We start from the raw sequence: 23895 nt of genomic DNA on the forward strand, positions 1-23895 counted from the left end.
AAAGGATAAATGAATAGTAGTGGGATCCTCTTTCCGGTAAGTTCAAACATCTTTGCCCAAATATTTTTGACACTCTCTTCAAGCCCAAATGAGCCATTTCATCAGTTGTTGTCATCCTGAACATGAAGAGGCACCTGGGGCCCTTCAGCCATAATGCTGTTTGAATCTTGTCATGTTCCTGCCCTGGAGGGTCAGGACTACAGGAATTCATAATTCTCCATACTTTCCAGAGTTTCAGCTGGTGGTGTCTGCCAAGGGTTCTGACCGGAAGTGCAGAACCATTCAGGTTGCCTGTGTTTACACATCTTCCTTTTGGTTTTGATTTCATTCTATCACAGTTAGAAAAGATACTTGAAAAGCTTTCAGTCTTTTCAACAGATTCCATTCCAAATGCATATCCTAACTATACACAAGTTTATTGAGTTGAATAAAGTTTGGATCTGTTCAGGATTTTTGTTTGTTTTGTATTTATTTGCAAGATTTTCATAATAAAGTTTATTGATTTTTAAAAATATGTGTTTGACAAGTCTCATCAGGAAGGGGATGGGGGAAGAAGGAGAAAGGGTGGGACTGGGAGAGTAAAGAGAGGGGGCTTCAATCAGGTTATATAATGAATAAAATGTAACAAAATTAAAATTTAAAAAATAAAACATGTGTTTTGCAACTTAGCTTGTGAGCATTTCCTCCAAACTTTCAACATGTACCTGAGAAGAATGTGTATCTTGATGCAATTGAATAGAACACTCTACAAATATCTGTTAAACATCTAGCCTAAAGACTGTTCAAATCTACATTTCACTAGTGGTTTCCTTTTAGGGTACTCTTTCATTATTATAAATGGGATACAGAAATCTCCTAATATTACTGTATTGCTTATATTTATCTCTTCAAATGTGTCAATGTTTGCTTTATTTAGTTAGGAGTTCTGATGTTGAATACATTCATAATTTTTCCATCTTCCTGTTGTATTGACTCATAATTATGTTGCCACCAATCTCTCTGTTTTTTTTTTTCCACACATGCACACATAGTTTTTTCTTTGCCTCTACCAGTAAGTACAACTGTCTAATATAGCTGTGTATTTCTCAAGAGCAATTAGATATGGGTCATAAAAAAGATTTCAGAGAAACATGAGAAAGGTATGTACCCAAAGCCTTGTAAAACTAATCTGAGCATAGAGCTTACTGATCCAAGTAAAATAAGGATTAACTTACAACCAAGCATTGAAAGATCAAATATAAATATATGTATGTGTCTTGTATAAAATTTATCTCATTAAAGCTACATTAATTCCTTAGCTCCTCTATGAGAAATACAAATGTAAACCTTCGCACACATTTATTACTTATGGATTCATCTTTCCATACATATTTGCATGTTTACTTTCACATAACATATGTTCCATGTGTCATTGTCTTACAATATCGATACTGAAGCACAAGATTAAACAAAGTTCACAAGACAAAATTGATCTGGTCATTACATTCTATAGTAAGAACTTTGGAATTTTGGTTTCTTTAAAAGTACAGAAATATTATAGGAACACGTTTTGATTTAAATCCCAAGTGTGGGGATATGGAGCTGTTTCACAGCAGCTGACTATGATTTGTCTCGTGCTCTGGCAGAGGGGTGGTTTTGCCAACTGAAGATAGTTTCTGCAGTTGTGTGAAGTTTGAAATTCTAGAGACTTTTAGGGGGTACATAAATGCTAGAACCCTGATAGGGGAAATCAGTGGTTGTTGGTGGATGGTTGGTGGGCTGTTGTTGTTTAGTTCAGTTGGTTACTGCTGGTTGCAGTTTGGTAAGTAGTCATTTGCAAAGAAGAGACAACAAGAAGAAATCAGATATCCTTACTTCTTCAAACTTGCCCCAAGGAGCTTGATGGCACTAATCAGCAGGAAGTAGTCTAATAATAATAATGACTCCCCCTTTCCAAGCCCTTACTTTATTCAGTGATCTCTCTATCCTTTTTTTTTCTCTCATATCTAGTGTTAGGCGGTTGAAAGGGTGTAAAAAAAGGTGTGGAGAATGGTTGAAGAAAGAAGTAAAAATCCAGCTACAACATCCTAAATGTTGAATAGTCATCTTGAATTGAAATAGTCATCCTCAATTAGAAAATAATATATTTAAGGCTTGAAATTGCTCTTGAAATTACGGGTTTGGAAAGACTTGAAGGAGTGGGCAGTAAATGAGGTATGCTCTCCCCCACCAAAAGGAATGAGAATATAAAAGCAACAAATGTGTTCATTTCTTCCTTGGTGATTCAGACCTTTCTAAAAATATGTAAATATAAAGGAACCTCTTCTTCATTGCATCTCCCAGGAGAGCCAGGCCCTCACCCTTCACTTCTAAGGCTTGCTTTGAAGCCAAAAAGCCCCTGTCTCCAGAGTGTGTAGTTACAGTAGGGAAATGCTCAAAGATGACCACTATTTTTGACAATCTAAGAGTATCAAAGGAACCCCAAGGCTTAAGAACTACTTTAGAAACTCAAAGGATAAAGCCTTTAGAAACCTAAAGGATAAAAGAGGAAAGTGAGCCAACAGTGGGCAATCTGTGGGGTTTAAAAAGGGCCACAGCCTCTTGTTCTAATATTGGGGTGAAAAGTGCAGTAGTTCAAGAATGGCAGGCTACTTGCAAGAACCTGATGGTAGATTATGCCTATAGATAACAGACTTAGCACCAGGGCCTTGGGAAAAGCAGCTAAGTTCCCAGTGAGTGAGCTAGAGCCATGAGGTCATCTCAGTGTCCAGTGCAATACCAGGAAAAAAAAATTTCTTGATGTACAGGCAAATGCAAAAATTTATCTGGGGAATGTTATTGCTGGAAAAGGGTCTCTGCAACATTCAAGTAGAAGTCACTCCTACTCAGCATTGGGTTCTAATAACAACATCCTGATAAATACTAAAAGTATGACTTCTAAGAGAGGAAGGCCCTGATTGGGAATGACTACCAATTTCCATGGTGTACAGTCTTTCACTGTAGTCCACTTTAAACTGGACAGCCAGAGCTAGCTCAAACCAACACACCTTCTATGCACAGAGTAAGTGTTCAAGATAGTCTCTCCAAATAAGGCTGTTTACAGGGAAACAAGGAAATAACCCCAAGGGTACAAAGTACTGGAAAATACAATACAGATTGTACAATAAGCCAATTGTACCATTGTTTCTTGGGCCCCACTTCCCTTTAACCACATTCTGCCCCCACTGAGAACAAGTCCTGTATGGCAGTGACTGTCAAGATCCTAGCGGGGTGGCACCTACTTTTCTATTGATCCCAGTATCTTTCCTGACTCTTGCTAGGTCGCCTGATTGTGGGGACTCTCAGGTTTTTGATGCATGTTTTTAAAATTCAGTCACCAAGAACAAAATGGCAATTTTTTTTTCTGATTTCTTCTTCCATCGAACTATTGCAGTCTCCACAGTACCTACCAGTACCTTTTTCCAGTGAGCAACAGATGAACTGTATGAACAAGAAGGAATAGGTCACCTGTTTAATAATTTGCTTACCCGTTTTATTCATTTGGAAACAGAAGCTTTCTATAAAAGCTTTTGGGAGTCCACAGAAAAATCAATAGTGTTTCTGCCAGCTGTAGAACCCAGGGCCATGGTTGATCTATTTCACTGCATAAACTTCCAACTTACCAAACTAAAAAAGTATTTAGTAGGTAATTCATAAATAAAAACAAATTTGATGGCATCTCTCTGTCTTAATTAAGAAGGCTGAATTTCAATCCTTCTAATTGCCAGAAGACAAGACAGTGAATGTAATATTAGCAATTCCACAGTCTCTGTACAAGTTTCATTTAAAATAACTAAACTATTTCTATGGCTAAGAAAAAGGAATACATTGGTAGAAAAGATCTGTGGACAGGGGTAGTAATGAAAGTAAAAAATATGAATATACTTAACTCAAAGGTTCTCTCTCTTTCTCTCTCTCTCTCTCTCTGTCTGTCTCTTTCTCTTGTTTGTTTTTCAATGCAGGGTTTCACTGTATAGCCCTGGATTTCCTGGGACTTGATCTGTACATTAGGCTTTCCTTGAATCACAAAGATATGTCTGCTTCTGCCTCCCAAGTGCTGGGATTAAAGGAATGTGTTACCACCACAGGACAAAAGGTTCTCTCTAAAAAGGAATTCTAAGTGATGCATGTTTTACTCAATTAAAAAGTATTATTTTGGATATATGCCTAGGAGTGGTATAGCTGGATCTTAAGGTAGCACTATTTTACTAATTACTAATTACTAAGTGCCAGATTGATTTCCATAGTGGTTGTACAAGTTTATACTCCCACCAGCAGTGGAGGAGGGTTCCCCTTTCTCCACATCCTCTCCAGCATGTGTTGTCACTTGTGGTTTTGATCTTAGCCATTCTGATGGGTGTAAAGTGAAATCTCAGGGTTGTATCAATTTGCATTTCCCTCATGACTAAGGACTTTGAACATTTCTTTAAATGTTTCTCTACCATTCGTTCAATATTCCTCTAGTGAGAATTCTCTGTTTAGCTCTGTAACCCATTTTTTAATTGGGTTACTTGATTTGTTGCTTTTTAACTTCTTGAGTTCTTTATATATTCTGGAGATTAGCCCTCTGTCAGATATAGGGTTAGTAAAGATCCTTTCCCACTCTGTAGGCTGTCATTTTGTTCTGAAAAAAGTGTCCTTTGCTTTACAGAAGCTTTTTATTTTCATGAGGTCCCACTTATTGATTGTTGATATTAGAGCCTGTGCTGTTAGTGTCCTGTTAAGGAAGTAGTCTCCTGTGCCAACGAGTTCAAGGCTCTTCCCCATTTTTTCTTCTAATAGGTTTAGTGTGTCTGGTTTTATGTTGGGGGTGGGGATAGCCTTACCAGGCCACAAAGGAAGACAATGCAGACAGTCCTGCTGAGACCTGATAGGCTAGGGTCAGATGGAAGGGGAAGAAGACCTTTCCTATCAGTAGACTGGGAAAGAGGCATGGGAGGAGAAGAGAGAGGGAGGGTGGGATTGAGAGGGAATGAGGGAGAGGACTACAGCTGGGATACAAAGTGAATAAATTATAACAAATAAAAAATTAAATTAAAAAGTATTCTTTTAAAACTCAAAGATCAGTTCTGTCAATCTTCTCCCCATAATTTCAAATAAGAGAACAGATTTTTTTTTTAAATAACATCCTTTAATATTGTGCATATTGCATCAAACACTTCAACCCAAAAACCCAAAGTCCTGAGAAACACCCACTGAGTAATGGTACCTACTGACAAGCCTGCCAATCTGAGTTCAATCCCCAGGAGCTACATGGTGACAGTAGAGAGCCAATTCTCCCAAGTTGCCCCCTGACCTCCACACACACACTGTAGCTGCACCTACAGGCATACTTGCATACATCAATAGATACGTACAAACAAAGTTGGAAAAAACGTGCTAATAAAATGTTTCAAGAAAGACTCTTTTGTTTTGCTAGATATCGACAATACATTTACATTCTTGCCAGGTCTCTTGTCTTTATTATGATGGCATCTAGAACTGATAGGATGAGCTTTTGGGTTAATCAGGAAAACAAATGGTCAAAAAAAAAATCACAACATACTGCATTCTTTGCCTCTCACTGGGTCAGGCAGGCCAGAGCAATCCACAGCAGAATTCGGAATGGCGACCCTCCACCTGGAGCCAGTGCTATCACATTCTGTATATTCAAAGTGGTAATCTTTCTGCAAACAATCACAAAGACAAGCCTTCGTTAGAGCCAATTCTGACTGGTGAGCTGAGTCCGCTCTATCGTCCCAAGTGGCCTGTTTCTAAACTGTACCCTCTTTTGGAGTCTCATCCCTCTCCCACCCCACCATCAACTCATCAATCAAAACTGGACCATGCAATGCGGAGTGGGCCCTGAAGGACTGATGAAGAGAGGGTACTCAACACTATCAGTCTATCTGCTGAAAGTGCTATAGAATACGTCCCATATCTCCTTTGTAGACTTTTTGAGCTCTAAGTAATTGACAGATATAAGGAAAAAAAAATGACAGGAGGAAGTCAACCATTGTCACTGTCTCGAGTGTTTCAGAAGCCAATCATTTCTACTGACTAATTCTCGCTCTGCTTAAAACTTAACAGAAGGCATAAAAACTAAATATCCAAACCTACTAAACTGCCATGACTTTTTAAAGCCACTCTCTGAGGCTTAATTCACACCTACCTCAGCAGAATGTTTGAAGTGAGGAATCAGTACAAAATGTTACAGCAGCATGTCAAAAATGACAGAAATTCCAAGTCTACACAATAATAGTTTCATTTCAATAGCCTAACCCTAGAGACTGGACCTCAAGCATTCTACAACTGGTCTATAACCCCATCTTTACAAGTCAGTGTTCTGAATGGTAAGTGTCTGCTTTCCCCATTGGTTAGCATCCCTTATTATATTAAAGACAGGCAAGAATAGAACCATCAGGAAACATCATCACCAGGAAATTGGGAATGGAAGGTCATGGCTGATAGTCTTTTTTTTTTTTTTACAGCACTCCTTCTTAATAGTCAATCCCTTCTTCGAGAATCTGTTACTATCTGAATGTGCTAAGAATTCCCCCAAATCATTAATTCTGGGCTCCTATGCTAACAGCTCTCTTGATTTACCTATTCCTTCTTCACCCTCCCCCAAACCCCACTTTTTTCTTGTTTTAACTATAAGAAGTAAGAATAAACCAGGGCAAGCTTTTGACAGTCCCCCATCCCAAATTTCCAATACAGTGTTTCTAATTTCCTTTTAAGCTCTCACCAATGGTGATGGTTTGAAAAATAATGGCCCGTAGGCTCATAGTGAGAGGCACTATTAGGAGGTGTGGCTTTGTTGCAGTAAGTATTGCTTTGTTGAAAGAAGTGTGTCACTGGGGATGGGTTTTGAGGTCTCAGAAGCCCAAGCCAGACCTGGTGGCTCACTCTCTCTTCCTGCTGCCTGCAGATTCAGATGCGGAACTCCCAGCTACCCCTCCAGCACCACATCTGCCTGCAACGCCTCCATGTTTCCCACCACGATGATAATGGACTAGACCTCTGAACTGTAAGCCAGCCCTAACTGAATGCTTTTCTTTAGAAGAGTTGCCATTATGCCTCTTTGCAGCAATAGAAACCCTAAGACACCAACATTGCTGTTGCTATTTCTAATAATATCCTACATATGGCAATTCATATTGTATAAGGCAATGTGGTCTTTTTTTCTACTGTGTTACTCCATTTTTATTGAGCATTCAATGAGAGCATTTTATATGCTATTTCTATCAATAATCTTCTTGAGACAATCTTGAGACTTTTATATTCAAAATTTCTCTTAGTTCCAAAGCTACCTCACCACTTTCAGGTTTTTGCTTAGCAGAACTTCCTCAGGTCCGGATATATATATATATCCATCCGGAATATATATATATATACACACACACACATTCTTTCAGTAGTTTCACATGATAGAAGGAATAAATCACCACAGCAGGAATGAATTTTTCCATAGCTATGTAGGTATTAAGTCCCAGGACAGTATCATGGGTTAAACCAAAGTCAGGCACATCAGATGGACAGTTGCTCTACCTACCTTGGTCATGGGTTGGTTGTAAACTTCTAATTACTACTCAGAGTGTTAATTTTTTATGTCATAAAAGCAGTGCTTCATATCATGGTGTCTTCTCTTTAGTGGATGAATAAACTTTCCTTGTCATAGCTACTCAGCCCTTGAATGAGAGCTGCCAAACTTTTCCCTTTGTGAAGACTATCTAAAGCAGGGGGCTGTCAGACAGACAGCCTAGCCCACCTTTGGGTCAATGTCCCAAGCTCTCCGCTTGGAACCCCACTCTAACAGCCAAGAACACTGAAAGCACAGCTGAGGTTTCGGCTTCCCCTTCAGGAGGTCTTGCCCCAGTCACAACTGTTCCAGCTTTATAAGAATCTGGGAAGGTCTGACTATTACAACTCAAGGGCCAAATTGTCTTAAGGTGTCTTTAACCCCTTAATAGGTACCTAATACCTTCTTCTTCCTGACCCAACACTTAGGTAATCATTAGGTAAATCCTCTGGAATCTACAAGCAGACTCCTAGTTTCCAGTCAACCAAAAGACTAAAAATGCTGTTATGTAGCATCCAAAGCCTAGAGCAGAGATTAGCCCCCTTTTCTGTAACCTCGCTGTCTAGCATTTCCACCAATAAATCTTGAAAGTGCCCTGTTTTAGACTTTCCTTTGTTCTGATACTATAAAAGCCTAAATGAACTGTTAATACACTGCAACATGGAACTTGGGGTAACCTCAGGTTGTTTTCCATCCTTTGGGGGTTTGTCAGGGAGCCTTTTCTCCTAGGCCATGGTCACTCATACTTATCTCCAGAAAACACTATCTCTTGTCCTGTGAAAGTTGTGTTCTTGAATTGAGGACTTCAACCTAACAAACTCCAGTGATCACCACATGACCCTACATGTGCCCCAGAGTGTCTATTGGCCATTCTGGAAGGGTTTTTTTTTTTTAATCAATCATGGTCCTATGAGAGTTGGGGACCAGCAAGAGCACCTCCAGTAGAGATCAAGCAAAACATTCATGATTGACAGAAAGGAGACTGTTTCTGATCGAGCATCCTTAGTAAAGGTTTATGTGGTTGGGCTTTATATAAGGCTTTAACTAGCAAAATTATAGCTGAGCACAAGCATTGATATGCCTTTCTTCTGGCTGTGTAAGTAAGCAGGCTGTTTTCCATCCTTTTGGGGTTTGTCAGGGAGACTTCTCTCCTATGACCTATACACTAGTATTGAATACTAGGCCAATACAAGCTTCTCCTAAATGGCTTCTTTGCATACTTGCCTTTATCACAGGAAGAACATGCTGGGTAGATAACCAAGGAGCAGACCAGGCTCCAGGGATTTCCAGCCTAGGCAGCAGCAGTGGCAATGAGGAGAAGATGAAGAATTCCAGAGATCCAGAAAGAGCTGAGCATCCCTGAACACTGTAACTTTAGGAGACAACTGAAGAGCTCCAGAGATCAGCTAAAGAACTCCAGAGAGTAACTGAAGGCAGAAACCATGAGATACTAAGGCTCCAGGAGTCAAGAGTTCATTAGGAGTTAGAGACTGGAACTGAAGCCATGAGCACTATAGGTACTAGTGGCTAGAAGAGAGCTACCAAAAGGTGAAGACTCAATTCCAACTTGAGCACGAAGAGCAATAAGCCTCCAGCTCCGAAAGCTTGAAGCCATAAGCCTCTTTTAGCCAAGGCTTAGAGCTATAAGCCTCTGGATCTAGAAACTTGTCTTGCGAGCCTCTGGAACTCAACACTAAAGTCACTGCTTGCTTCTCGCCTCTCTGCAGATTTACCTAGATAGAGCAAAGGACTCTCCTGTCACACTGTGAAGTGACTGCCAGGTCATAGTCCCTGGGAAAGCTGGCGTTGAAAATCCACTCCCACCTTTTTCCAGCGTGTGTTGGAAGTTAGCATTCTTGGCCTGGGTCTGGATCATCCCCTGCTTTGTGGTGACACTACCTTCTCCCCCCGTGATAGCTTTTAAGGATCACCTCCATGCTTTATCTCAAAAATTTTAATTTATATGATTTTTTTTTTTTTTTTTTTTTTGTAATGAAAGGGAACATTTACTGTTCTAAGAATTTCAGGTCCAGGAATCTTGTTTTTGTGATTGTTTTTCTTTTACTTGAGAGAGTATCTCTTTGGTCTCTGTGGAAGACAGCCCAGGCTGGTCAAGTACTTGCATAATGACTTTAATGTTTCTCAAGCTCCCAGCTATTTGTATTCATACGGCTTTCTTATTTCCTTATCCCACTGAGAATATCGTGGCCTCTAGATGTAAAATTTACGTTATTTCTTATCATCCTAGCAAAATAACGATGCTATGAAGTATGACATGAATTTCAAATGCAGCAAGGCCTTTGAATAAAACCGGCAGGCCTCTGACTGATTTGGGCTGCCAGTTGTGAGATGACAACAGAGCTTAGAACAAGGAAGCAGGATTTTGTTTTCCGACTCGAGGGTTGGACGTCATAGTCATATGCTAATTAATTTGCCTAAGATTGTTTTATCCTATCTGCCACCTCTGCAATACCCAACAATTGCAAAGGGCCATGGATGCTGTTGCTACCAAATGCCGAGTTGACGAGCAGGAAGCTATAATGTGTTTCTTCATAATTTAAAAATACTGAGATTCAAATCTATTTCATGCAAAGGGCAGCAACTGGTGCTCAGGGATTTCGATTGCAGCCTAAACCAGATGAATTGTCTTTCAAATTGTTTAATAGACCACTTCATGTGAACTCATAACAATTTTAAGACTCCACTCTTCACACCCATCAAACACTCGAAAAAAATAGTGTGGCATAGTAACATTATTGAAAATGATATATACCCACCTAAATTCTCTTCAGAGAACTGAATAATGAGAACCCCAGCATATAAATGTTCAGATTTAGAGGAACATCCCAGAGCCTGAATTACCTGATGCTCATCATGTGAAACACTTTTTCATTTCTGGTGACTGGAGAAATGGCTCAAAGGTTCAGAGCATGGGCTGCGTTTAAGAGGACCAGAAATTGGCTCCCAGCACACACATGGCAGCTCCCAACCATGTCTATAACCAGTTCCAGGAGATGCAGCACCCTCTTCCAGCCCCCCTGGGCACTAGACAAACACGTGGTACACATACATATAAGCAGGCACTCTTTTCCTAACTTTTTTTCTTTTATTAATTACAGTTTATTCACCTTGTATCCCAGCTGTAGCCCTCTCCCCTCCCAATCCCACCCTCCCCCATTCTTCTCCTATGCCCATCCCCCAGTCCAATGATAGGAGGGGTCTTCCTCCACTTCCATCTGTCCATAGTCTATCAGGTCTCATCAGGACTGGCTTGTCTTCCTCTGTGGCCTGGCAAGACTACTCCCCCCTCAAATAGAGGTGATCCAAGAGCCAGGCCATGAATTCATGTCAGAGATGGTCCCTGGTCCTATTATTGGGGAACATTCTTAGATACTGAGCTGCCTTGGGCTACATATGAGCAGGAGTTCTAAGTTATCTCCATGCATGGTCCTTGTTTGGAGTATCTGTCTCAGAATAGACCCCTGGGCCCAGATTTTTTGGTTCTGTTGCTCTCCTTGTAGAGTTCCTGTTCCATCCAGGTCTTTCTGTCTCCACCTTCTTTCATAAGATTCCCTGAACTCTGCCCAAAGTTTAGCTATGTATCTCAGCATATGATTTTTTTAAATTAAATTTTTATTTTTTAATATTAGTTACAGTTTATTAACTTTGTATCCCAGCTGTATGCTGCTCCCTCATTCCTTCCCATTCCCACCCTCCCTCCTTCATCTTCTCCCTACCCATTTCTAAGTCCACTGATAGGGGAGGACCTCCTCCCCTTTCATCTGATCCTAGCTTGCAGGAGGATCACGAGTTCGAGGTCAGCATATGTTTTGATACCCTGCTCGGTGAAATCTTTCTGAGGCCATCTGTGATAGGCTCTTGTCCTGTTCCCTCTTTTCTCCCTCTTCCTATGTCTGTCTCATTTGCCTTTCTGACTGAAGATTGAGCATCTTACCCAGGGTCCTCCTTCTTGCTTAGCTTCCTTAGGTGTACAGAGTTTAGCATGATTATCCTATATTATATGTCTAATATCCACTTATAAGTAAGTATATACCATGTGTGTCTTTCTGCTTCTGGGATACCTCTCTCAGAATGATCTTTTCTAGATCTCACCATTTGCCTGCAAATTTCATGATTTGTTTTTAATTGCTGAGTAGTATTCCATTGTGTAAATGTACCACAATTTTTGTACCCATTCCTCAACTGAGGGACATCTGGGTTGTTTCCAGCTTCTGGCTATTACAAATAAAGCTGCTACGAACATGGTTGAGCAAACATCCTTGTTGTATACTTGAGGATATTTTGGATATATGCCTAGAAGTGGTACAGCTGGGTCTTGAGGTAGCACTATTCCTAATTGTCTGAGAAAGTGCCAGATTGATTTCCATAGTAGTTGTACAAGTTTATACTCCCACCAGAAGTGAGGAGGGTTCCCCTTTCTCCACAACCTCTCCAACATGTGTTCAATGTTCCTCTATTGAGAATTCTCTGTTTAGCTCTGTACCCCATTTTTAATTGGGTTACTTGATTTGCTGCTGTTTAACTTCTTGAGTTCTTTATATATTCTGGATATTAGCCCTCTGTCAGATGTAAGGTTGGTGAAGATCCTTTCCCAATATGTAGGCATTTGTTTAGTTCTGAAGACGGTGTCCTTTGCTTTACAGAAGCTTTTCAGTTTCATGAGGTTCCATTTATTAATTGTTGATCTTAGAGCCTGTGCTGTTGGTGTTCTGTTCAGAAAGTAGTCTCCTGTGCCAATGAGTTTCCCACTTTTTCTTCTAACAGGTTTAGTGTGTCTGTTTTAATATTGAGGTCTTTGATCCACTTGGATTTTAGTTTTGTGCAGGGTGATTAAGTATGGATCTATTTGCATTTTTCTTTTTTAATTTTTTATTAATTACATTTTATTCACTTTGTATGCCCCCTGTAGCTCCCTCCCTCCTCCCCTCCCAATCTTTCCCTTCCTACCCCTTCTCCAACCCCGCCCTTCCCCAAGTCCACTGATAGGGGAGGTCTTCTTTTCCTTCCTTCTGATCCTAGTCTATTAGGTCTCATCAGGAATGGCTGCATTGTCTTCCTCTGTGGCCTGGTGAGGCTGTTCTCCCCTCAGGGTGAGGTGATCAAAGAGCAGGTCAATCAGTTCATGTCAGAGACAGTCCCTGTTCCCATTACTATGGAACCCACTTGGACACTGAACTGCCATGGGCTACATCTGTGCAGGGGTTCTAGGTTATCTCCATGCATGGTACTTGGTTGGAGTATCAGTCTCAGGAAAGATACCTGTGCTCAGATTTTTTTGGTTTTGTTGCTCTCCTTGTGGAGCTCCTGTCCTCTCCAGATCTATTTCCCACTTCTTTCATAAGATTCCCTGCACTCTGCCCAACAGTTGGCCATAAGTCTCAGCATCTGCTTTGATAGCCTGCAGGGCAGAGCCTTTCAGAGGCCCTCTGTGGCAGGCTCCTGACTTGTTCCCTGTATGTAGACATCCAGTTAGTCCAGTACCATTTGGTGAAGATGCTTCCAGTGTATGGTTTTGGCATCTTTGTCAAAGATCAGGTGTCCATAAGTGTGTGGGTTTATTTCTGGGTCTTATATTCAATTCCTTTGATCCACCATTTTGTTTCTATGCCAGTACCATGCAGTTTTTATAACTGTTGCTCTATAGTACAGCTTGAGATCAGGGATGGAAATACTTCCAGAAGATCTTTTATTGTAGAGGATTGTTTTAGCTATTCTGGGTTTCTTGTTATTCCATATGAAGTTGAGAATTTTTCTTTCAAGGTCTGTAAAAAAGTGTGTTGGTAATTTGATGGGAATTGTATTGAATCTGTAGATTGCTTTTGGTAGGATGACCTTTTTTACTATGTTAATCCTGCCAAGCCATGAGCATGGGAGATCTTTCTATCTTCTGACATCTTCTTCTATTTCTTTCTTCAGAGACTGAAAGTTTTGTTTTGTTTTGTTTTGTTTTTTTAATACAAGTCTTTGACTTGTTTGGTTAGAGTTACACCAAGGTACTTTATGTCCTTTGTGGCTATTGTGAAGGTGTTGTTTCCCTAATTTCTTTCTCAGCCCTTTTGTCTTTTGTATATAGGAGGGCTACTGATTTTTTTTTAAGTTGATTTTGCATCTAGCCACTTTGCTGAAGGTGTTAATCAGCTGTAGGAGTTCCCTAGTAGAATTTTTGGGGTCACTCATGTATACTATATCATCTGCAAATAGTGATACTTTGACTTCTTCCTTTCTGAACTGAATCCCCTTGATCTCCTTTAATTGTCTTATTGTTCTAGCAAGGACTTCAAGTACTATGTTAAAGAGGTATGGAGAGAGTGTGCAGCCTTGCCTTGTCCCTGATTTCAGTGGGATTGCTTTAAGTTTCTCTCCATTTAGTTTGATGTTGGCTATAAGGCAATATTTTAAAAGAGGAAAAACATTTTTTTCATGCAAATACATTTTTACTTTATTATTATTATTTACAATTTATTCACTTTCTCTCTCAGCTGTAGCCTGCTCCCTCATCTCCTCCCGGTCCCACCCTCACTCCCTCTTCTCCCCCTCCATGTCCCTCTCCTAGTCCACTGATAGGGGAGATCCTCCTCCCAATATAAAATTAATGCATGCAAAATGACTAGCAAGTCAAACAGTAAAATATTGCCTGGTAGCAATATTGCCTGGTAGCAATATTTTACTGATTTGACTTGCTAGTTAGTCATGAGGAGAACTCAAGGGTCATAAAAAAAAAAAAAAAAAAAAAAAAAAAAACAGATAACCAGGAAAGTGCAAGGCAATTATTTATGCAAAAGTGGTAAATATCCAGAAGGTAATAATCAATTGCATTCTAAAGACAAATGCAGTTTCATTTCTAGGTAGAAGATGCATTCATATTACAGCTAGTTTCTTATAGCCTGGCATTATAAAATCTTTCAATGACAGTAGAAAGTGTAGGCCTCTGAAAAACTGATCACTCTGAAAGGTACACTTGCTAACCTTTTCTGCCTATTTCAATGTGCTTCATAATTTTACTTGACAAGGGGAAATTTCTTGACAAATTTTTCAACATTTTAGAGCGCCCAATAGTTTTCATCAAACTGACACAAGTCATAGCATGTGTTCAAGAACCAGTCTGCAAACCAAAACCTGGAACAAGAACACAGGCCCACTCCAGCACTAAGGATGGACATTACTTACATATGTCTGCAAAGCAAGGGCTACTGCGGCATGGAGACACCGGCCGCCGTACAATACAGGGCATTGGGACCCCTTACACTACAATCGCACAGGAGCCAGGCAGCACCCCAAAAAGAAATAGAACATAGACTTGTTTCTAGTCCGAGAACACTTAAAGGAAAATAACCCTTCCATAGAAATTGGAACGCTCCCTACACACAGCATTCACGTGTCACAAATAAAGGTACAGGCCTAGACCTTCAAAGCAGCACAAATTGTGTCATGTTACATGGAAAACACAAAATGTCAGGATGTACTCAATGGACATTTGATTACCGCAGCATCTCCCCAAACAAAGCCATCACTAAAAAGCCTCATGGTACTCGCTGTGAACTTTGGGCATCAGTGTTCAAACTATTTACAACACTTACATTTTACACATACATGATTTCAAATAAATCTCATATAAAAAGAACATTAACATAGTGGTAACATGCATGCGTTACTTTCGAATTGCACTAGCCAGCCTTCAGAACCATAATGAAATGTGAGATAATTCACTCATTTGTGTGTGATGGATGCACACAGCATTTGCACACCCACGCATCTACATGCTTAAGCTGGGGGAGTATGCCTGACATCTCTCACTCTCTACCCTATTATTGGAAACTGAGTCTATCACTGAACCTGAAATTTGCTCTTTGCAAGCCAACTCTCGGGATTCATCTGTCTGCATAGCCCGATGCTGAAGTATCAAACATGCACAGTCATGCACAGTTTTTATCTGAGGTCCTCTTGATTTCACTACAAACACTCTTTCCAACTGAGCCATATCCCTATCCCAACATAATTAAAATAAAGATAAAGAAAAACTTCACTGTGGCCCATAGTACTGAAGGTTCTGTTTTCTGATCAATTGCCACCACTGTTTTAGGGTCATGGTGAGGCAGCATGGTAGAGTAGAAGTATATGGTGGCATAGCACACCAGCAGGAAGCAATAGAGAGAGAAGAGGCTGGTAGGGCCTTGCCTCTTCATCCCCTTCAAAAGTGTAGCTCCAATATCTAAGGACCACCCTTCAGAACCCGCTTCCTGAAGACTGCTCCACTCCTCATTGTGACCAAGATTTTAACATATGGGCCTTGAAGAGAATCCAAGATCTGTAAACTCAAGCAGACATCAGCACATCTTGTATATCAGAACTGTCAACCTTTTTAATGCTGCAATCTTTTAACACCTCATGTTGTGGTGACCCCCAACTATAAAATTATTTCACTGTTATTTCTAAACATATGCAGGCTATCTGATGGGTCACAACTCACAGGCTGAAAATCCCTGAGATACAGAAAGTTAGGAATAGTGCTATCTCAAGATCCAACTATACCACTCCTAGTCATGTATCTGAAATATGCTCAACTATACGATAAGGACATTTGCTCAACCACATTTATAGCAGCTCTATTCATAATAGCGAGAATCTGGAAACAACCCAGATGGCCCTCAACAGAGGAATGGATACAGATATTGTGGTGTATTTACACAATGGAATACTTATACTATTCAGCTATTTTTTTCTATTTTATTTTTTTATTAATTATACTTTATTTACTTTGTATCACCCCTGAAGTTCCCTCCCTCCTCCCCTCCCAACCCCTCCCTTCCTCTTCCTTCTCCACACATGCCCTTCCCCAAGTCTACTGGTAGGGGAGGTCTTCTTTTCCTTCCTTCTGATCCTAGTCAGTTAGGTCTCATCAGGAGTGGCTGCATTGTCTTCCTCTGTGGCCTGGTAAGGCTGCTCCCCACTCAGGGTGAGGTGATCAAAGAGCAGGCCAATCAGTTCATGTCAGAGACAGTCCCTGTCCCCATTACTATGGAGGCCACTAGGAGACTGAACTGTCATGGGCTACATCTGTGCAGGGGTTCTGGGTTATCTCCATACATGCTACTTGGTTGGACTATCAGTTTCAGGGAAGACCCCTGTGCCCAGATGTTTTGGATCTGTTGCTCTCCTTATGGAGCTCCTGTCCCCTCTGGGTCTTACTAACTCCCACTTCTTAACAAGGAAATCATGAAATTTACAGGCAAATGGTGGGAACTAGAAAGGATCACATTGAGTGAGGTAACCCAGAAGCAGAAAGACACACATGGTATATGCTTACTCATAAGTGGTTATTAGACATGTAACATAGGATAAACATACTAAAATCTATAGTTCTAAAGAAGCCAAACAACAAGGAAGACCCTAGGGAAGATGCTCAATCTTCAATCAGAAGGGCAAAGATAGATATTGGAAGCAAGAGAAGACAGGAAAAGGACAGGAACGTGCCACAGAGGGCCTCTGGAAGACTCTACTGATTGAGGTATCGAAGTAGAGGCTGAGACTCATAGCCAAACTTTGTGCAGAGGGCATGGAATTTTGTTAAAGAAGGGAGATAGAAAGACCTGGAGGGGATGGGAACTCCAAAACGAGACCAACAGAGCCAAAATAAACAAACAAACAAAACAAAACAACAAAAACCCAGAAACAAAAATCTGGGCCCTGGGGGCACTGCAGAGACTGATACCCCAACCAAAGACTATGCAAGGAAATAACCTAAAACCCCTGCTCAGATGTAGCCCATAGACTGAGTCTCCACGTGGGGTCCCTAGTAAGGGGAGCAGGGGCTTTCTCTGACATGAACTCAGTGACAGGTTCTCTGATCATCTTCCCCTGGGGTGTGCAGCCTTGCCAGTCCACAGAGGAAGATGATGCAGCCAGCCCTGATGAGACCTGATAGGCTAGGGTCAGATAGAAGGGGAGGAGGACCTCCCCTATCAATTGACTAGTGGAGGGCATAGGGGGAGAAAAGGGAGGGAGGATGGGATTGCGAGGAGACAAAAGAGCCGGGATATAAAGTGAATAAATTATAATAAATAGATTAAAAAAAAAGAAAATCCCTGAGATATATATATGCACATATATATATATACATATATGATATTTAATTATTAAATAAGTACTATAGACTTAAAGGCTATATAGGAGATCTAAAATTATCTCCTCAATGAGTTTATGATTTTGTCACTATGCTAGATATACACACACATGCACACTACAAGAAGCTATAAAGAAAAAGATTCAAAGTGCAACAGAAGCACTGCAAAACTGTGCAAGTAAATCTATATCTGATCAAGATTCTTGTGAAAATCCCTTAACTGTCCAGAATGTATAATGCTGTGCCACTACTCAATACATTCACTGAAGCCAACTTTTTCTTAATCACTCTATTAAACACCGATTTCGTAGAACTTAGATAACCTCAGATAACTTTTAGAAGCCAATATTTCTAGAAAGGTAAGATTTTTTTTAATTAATTACAATTTATTTACTTTGTATCCTAGCTGTAGCCCCCTCCCAATCCTACCCTCCCTCTCTCTTCCTCTCCCTTGCCCCTACCCCAGTCCATTGATAGGGGAGGTCCTCCTCCATTTACATCTGACCCTAACTTATCAGGTCTCATCAGGCTTGGCTGCATTCTCTTCCTCTGTGGCCTAGTAAGGCTATTCTTCACCCCCTCAGGGGAAAGGTGATCAAAGAACCAGCCACTGAGTTCATGTCAGAGACAGCCCTTGTTCCCCTTATTAGGGAACCTGCTTCGACACTGAGATGCCACAGGCTACATCTGAGCAGGGGTTCTAGGTTATCTCCATGAATGGTCCTTGGTCAGAGTATCAGTTTCAGAAAAGACCCCTGGGCCCAGATTTTTTGGTTCTGTTGCTCTCCTTGTGGAGCTCCAGTCCCTTCCAGGTCTTTCTATCTCCCTCTTCTTTCATAACATTCCCTGCACTCTGCCCAAAGTTTGATTATGAGTCTCAGCCTCTGCTTTGGTACACTGCTGGGTAGAGTCTTACAGAGGCCCTCTGTGGAAGGCTCCTGTCCTGTTGCCCATTTTCTCCCTCCTCCAATCTCCATTCCATTTGCCTTTCTGAATGGGGATTGATCATTTTACCCAGGTTCCTCCTTCTTGCTTAGCTTCTTTAGGTGTACAGATTTTAGTGTGATTATCCTATATTATATGTCTAATATGCACTTATAAGTGAGTATATAGCCTATATGTGACTAGAAAAGATCATCCTGAGTGAAGTATCCCAGAAAGTAAGAATTTTTAATGTTCAGAACTGCATTTGACAGAATATGTTGGCTGAGTTTGGAAAAAAAAAAAAGACTCTGGTATCATGACTTCAGAGTTAGAGGACATTCCTGTACGACAGTACAGCATGGAGAAGACAGCCTGACAGACAGGGGGAAATGCAAGTGTACAAACATTCACTCATCCCTTCATGAGTGCATAGCTTGACAAGTATCATAAGCAGGATGTCAAACCTGAAGATAAAAGGCCTAAGGGTATGGTGTGAAACACATTAACCTACAAAGGATTAATAGATGACGGAGTGAACTGGACATAACTGTTACTACAAGCTTTGTTCATATCAATGAGCCAGAAGGAGGAAATTGACTCCTTAACTTCTCTGCCTAGTCTCTGTAAGCAACTTCAGAACTGCCCATAAAGGATAAAGATACAGCAGATAACACACTTTCTAATAAAGAGAAAAGCAAAGAGGTCTTGGAGGGTGTTTCAGTGTACAAGGCACCTGTCATGCAAGCATGAGGGCTCAGAGCAGAGATCCACAGTAACCACATAGAAGGCAGGCAGGCATGAGACAGGATCCCCAGGGGTTGGGGGAAAGCTGGGGATCTACACTAACCAAATTTGCAGACTCCCATTTCAGAGACATATCATGCCACAGTAAAGCAAAGAGAAGAACAATCAAGGAGGAAACCTGATGACAGCCTCAGATATCCACATACAAGCACACAAGTGCACACGCTCACATGTGAGTGTATATGTGTGTGTGTGTGAAACACACATATACACATTTTCAATAGATAGATAGATAGGAAGAGATAGATAGATAGATAGATAGATAGATAGATAGATAGATAGATTGATTGATTTTCTCAATTCCATTTTTTTCATGTAAAGTTCTTCATCTGAATTTTTATACAAAACATTGGGAGCTTTATTGCCTAAGCTTGATGAGACTGCTATTTCCAAAGAACCCCTGGGCGGAAGTGCTCAGCAAGCACTTGAGTGAGACATTAAAAAGGAGAAAATATGAGCCTGTAGTGTCCAGCTCAAGTACTTCAACTCCAATGAGTGAGCAGATCTCAGTGTACCAGGCAAAAAGGCCAAAGGCAAGGCAGCATTTAATGCTTACACGCCTGAGAGCAGTTCCATTAGTCTCCATTACAAAGAACATGAGCTGAGTTAGACTATTCAGAAATATTTATTTTCAGATTTTTATTTTATAAAGGGAACATGATGTTGCCATAGAAACCTATTGCTAAGTAAAGTAACATATATCTGATCTATTTAGGACACATCCTTTTCATTTGTGGATACAGTATTTTTTTTTTTTTTAGAAAGTGTTTTTAAAAGTTCAGATTTCAAACCTGACTCTGATGTCTGCCTTATTAAACAAGTCTCTGCAAGTGCACAATTATTTTTCTTTTAATTCAACTTTATTGAGTACATCATGTGCCACTGTATGGAGGACAGAAATGCAACCAGAAACAAGATTGTCAAGCACCTGTTCTCATGGGCTTGTATTTCAATGCGAAAAGAATTGCATAGCGTTCCTTTCTTAGCAACACCCAACTTGTATGACGCACCTCCTGTGGCCCAACTAGTGAGAGGACTGGGCAGAGAGGCAGGGCAGATCTTGATTCCAGCGTCTCCTGTCTCTTAAGTCACCCACGGTGAGCTCAGTCCTAAGGGACTCAACAAATCCAGGCTCCCCTTAAGCCACAGGAAGCAAAAGCTATGCTTCACCTCTTACAGTCCTTATCCTACACGTTGACTGGCCATGAAATCCAACCGTTTTCAGTAACTGTGTGCCACCTGGAAAATTTTCAAAATATGAATACACGGCAACAAGACCATCCATGAGGAAACTGAAGTCTAAAGGAGCTAATTTAAACCGTGTCTAGCCATGGATTTGCTCAATTTCCTCAAGAAGGTGATAGCTAGGTTATGTATAATATCAATAACCTTCGTAGCAGATGATAAAGAAAATGAAGCTATAGCCTTTTGTTTAAAGAAAAAGACCTAAGGACTGAGGAAAGGGCTCTGTAGTTAAGGATACCGCTGTTCTTGCAGGAGACCCTATTTTGGTCTCCAGCACCCACATGGTGGCTCACAGTTATCTGTAACTCCAATTCCAGCAGATCTGATGTCCTTTTCTGGCTTCTGGGTGCACCAGGCATATACATGGCATACATACATAAATATAGCCAAACACTTATACACATAAAATGAAATTAAATAAAACTTTAAGAAATGCCCTTAAGACTATACCATCTAATTGCAATTAATTCGTTTGTTTCTGGCCCCCTACAAACCTGTAGAAGAATGAATAAATTTCCAAAGGGAATTCAATAGAATAAATGAGTGGAAATACTGTAAGCAAAAATAAACATAAATAGTGGAAATGGCAATAGAAAAAGAAAGGAGTCAACAAATATTTTTGGAAAAGGTATTAGGTAAGCTTTAATTGACTCATCAAAGCAAGAAACTCTAAAAGCTAAAGGCTGCATGGGGTGTGAGAATGAGAAAGCTGAAGACTCAGAAGAGAGAGCATCAAATACCAAAGGAATCCGAGGTGAGTAATAGATCTAAAAACAGAAAAGCAAGTTGGAAACCTGTTTAAGAAAGTAGACTCCACAACGTTCCCTCCGTGGTCAAGCAAGAAGGGAAAAAGGTATTTCCACTAAACATACAGAACTAGGAAGGTTAGAGATGTGGACAACAGTGCAACAGCAGAAGGGAAAGAAAGGCACCATCCTGAACCGATGAGCTCCTTCCACCTCAGGGCACGCTCCCCGCACAAGTCCAGATAACTGCAGCATCAATCACCACCACGCAGCCTGGGAGAACTCCTTCCAGCCCTCCCTACATTCCGCACTGGCTTTCCCCAGATTGCACCTGCTTGTCTTGATTGAGATTAGCTCGAATGTCATTTTATCTACAAGATAAAGAGTACTATCAGCATTTGCAGTGCCCTATCTCAAAACCAGAATCCAGTCACACAGTGGTCCTTCATGGAAGCGAGGACATCCTCATGGCCACAGCCTTATTTCAAGCACCCTCTCTGCTACCTGGAAGGCCATCACCAACAGCTCAAGTGGCCTCTCTGCTTCAGCCCTTGCCTACCTGCCATACTAAACAGACGGTTGCAGGGCAAACATCTCATCACATATGTCATCCTGCTCAAAACTAGCAATGATTTTCCATTGGCCTGAGGAGAAATCCCATAATTAACATAGCATGGTTTTCTATATTCTCCAAACTTAATTTTTTTTTGCATATGAAGCACTGAAACTGCAGGATCAAATTATGCTCCTTCTTGCCTGCCAGTCTGAATGAGGTGATTTTTCTCTATTTGGAAGATTCTCTCTGCCTCTAAGTTTGATTAGCACATGGGAATCTATATACCAGAGCAAATCACTGTGTAATAGGATCTATTCCTAACATTAATAGGATCGAGGACAAGAGTATATATTGAGGGGAGCCTATCTCCTCTTTCCTTCCTTCCTTTCTTCCCTCCTTCTCATCTTCCTTCCTTCCTGTGTTGTAGATAAAGCCCAAGGACCTTCCACATACTCGCCAAGTGCTCTACCACTAAGCTGAACCCTCACTCTCTGCCATTTCCTACTCTGTTCCTATCCAGTATCTTGAGAAACCTTCACATACGCCCATGCGCCTATTCCTTAGCATTGTCCCATCCACAATGTTTATTTTCAAGAGACTGAAACTTGGAAAAGCCTATGGAGGCCTTGGTGGCAATTTCAGGCTATTTATTTAATTAATTAATTCCTCAATAATACCATCCGGTCATCCTGACTACAGTTTCCCCTCCTTCCACTTTTCCTAGTTCTCCCACCACCACCTCCCTTCTCCCCAGATCCACTCTTCCTCTGTTTCCCTTCAGAAAGAAGCAGGCCTCCCAAGGGTATGAACCAAACGTGGCATAACAAGGCCAGTTAGCTCAGCTGGTTACAGCTTGGTGTGAAGTTCAGGCTATTGAAATATGTGATTCCAAAGACTCATTAACCAGAACATGGTTGGCATGAAAAGGACCATGACATGAGAAAGGTAACAGACTGCAAGGAAGGAAGAGGGATGCCTACAAAGGAAGACCCGTGTGCAGCAGCCTACAATAGAGACTATGCAGGGTCTCTCTTCTTCAGCTTGCAGTTGACATTAGTTTGTGTTACATGGCAACATCACCAAAAGTGACAAGAAATGCATCAATTCCCTTATCGGATAAAATTTCCTGAGGGTGAGAAGGGTCCATCTTTCTCTTGAAGGGTTGCTGAATCACAGTGGAACTTTATGAGGGTGGGTACTTTGACCAACTCAACTAAGAATCATACAACAATCCACAAAAGCACAATTTCCCAAAGAAAGGAAAACCAAATCCTTTTTATGTCTATTTACACTCAGTTGCAAGCTTATTTACATACAATATTAATGGGAAACTTCTACTGTGACCAGGCTAAAATGGAAAAGGCTGAAAAAAAATTTGAGCAAGTGTGAGCTATTTAAGAACCACCAAGAACAGCTTCATGGAAGCTTCACAGATGTTCTTGCACATCTGTAGTAGAAGTCTGTAGTAGATACAGATATAAACTATGATATAGCAATTCTAGTTCTAGGCATATAGCCCAAAGAAGCCAAAGAAATTTTGCTTTATACCACTATCTTTAAAACAATCTAAATTTGCAACAAGGAAACTAGCTACTAAATTATGGTGACATAAATAAGACTTTATATAATCTATTTTAAAACAATAACATCAAGGAATATTTAAAGACAAAACTTTTAACCTAAGTCTAATAAAGTAATAAATTGAACTCTTTTAAAACATGTGTGTGCATGTGTGTGTGTGTGAGTGAGCATGAGTGTGTGTGTGTGTGTGTGTGATCAGTATGTGGGAAACCGGCAAAGATAAGCACGCTGAAAGATTAACAATCTAATTAACAATTAACAATGGGATATGAAAGTAATCAGACAGCAACATCTATCACCCCACTGACTGCCAGGTTTG

At 40.6% G+C, this 23895-nt stretch overlaps 1 protein-coding gene across 3 annotated transcripts in view; it reads right to left on the reverse strand.

Moving 5' to 3' along the window:
- The window catches only part of Elapor2 (endosome-lysosome associated apoptosis and autophagy regulator family member 2), a 166425-nt gene that overhangs the window by 74461 nt on the left and 68069 nt on the right, over positions 1–23895 (reverse strand). For all 3 annotated transcript variants that reach the window (XM_055612798.1, XM_055612797.1, XM_055612799.1), the window contains exon 2: positions 5564–5684. In XM_055612798.1, coding sequence (XP_055468773.1) covers positions 5564–5684 — 121 coding nt within the window. The remainder of the gene's footprint in view (positions 1–5563; positions 5685–23895) is intronic.

Source organism: Psammomys obesus, unplaced genomic scaffold (genome assembly GCF_907164565.1).
Source record: "Psammomys obesus unplaced genomic scaffold, mPsaObe1.curated_primary_1811, whole genome shotgun sequence".
Classification (NCBI taxonomy): Eukaryota; Metazoa; Chordata; class Mammalia; order Rodentia; family Muridae; genus Psammomys; species Psammomys obesus.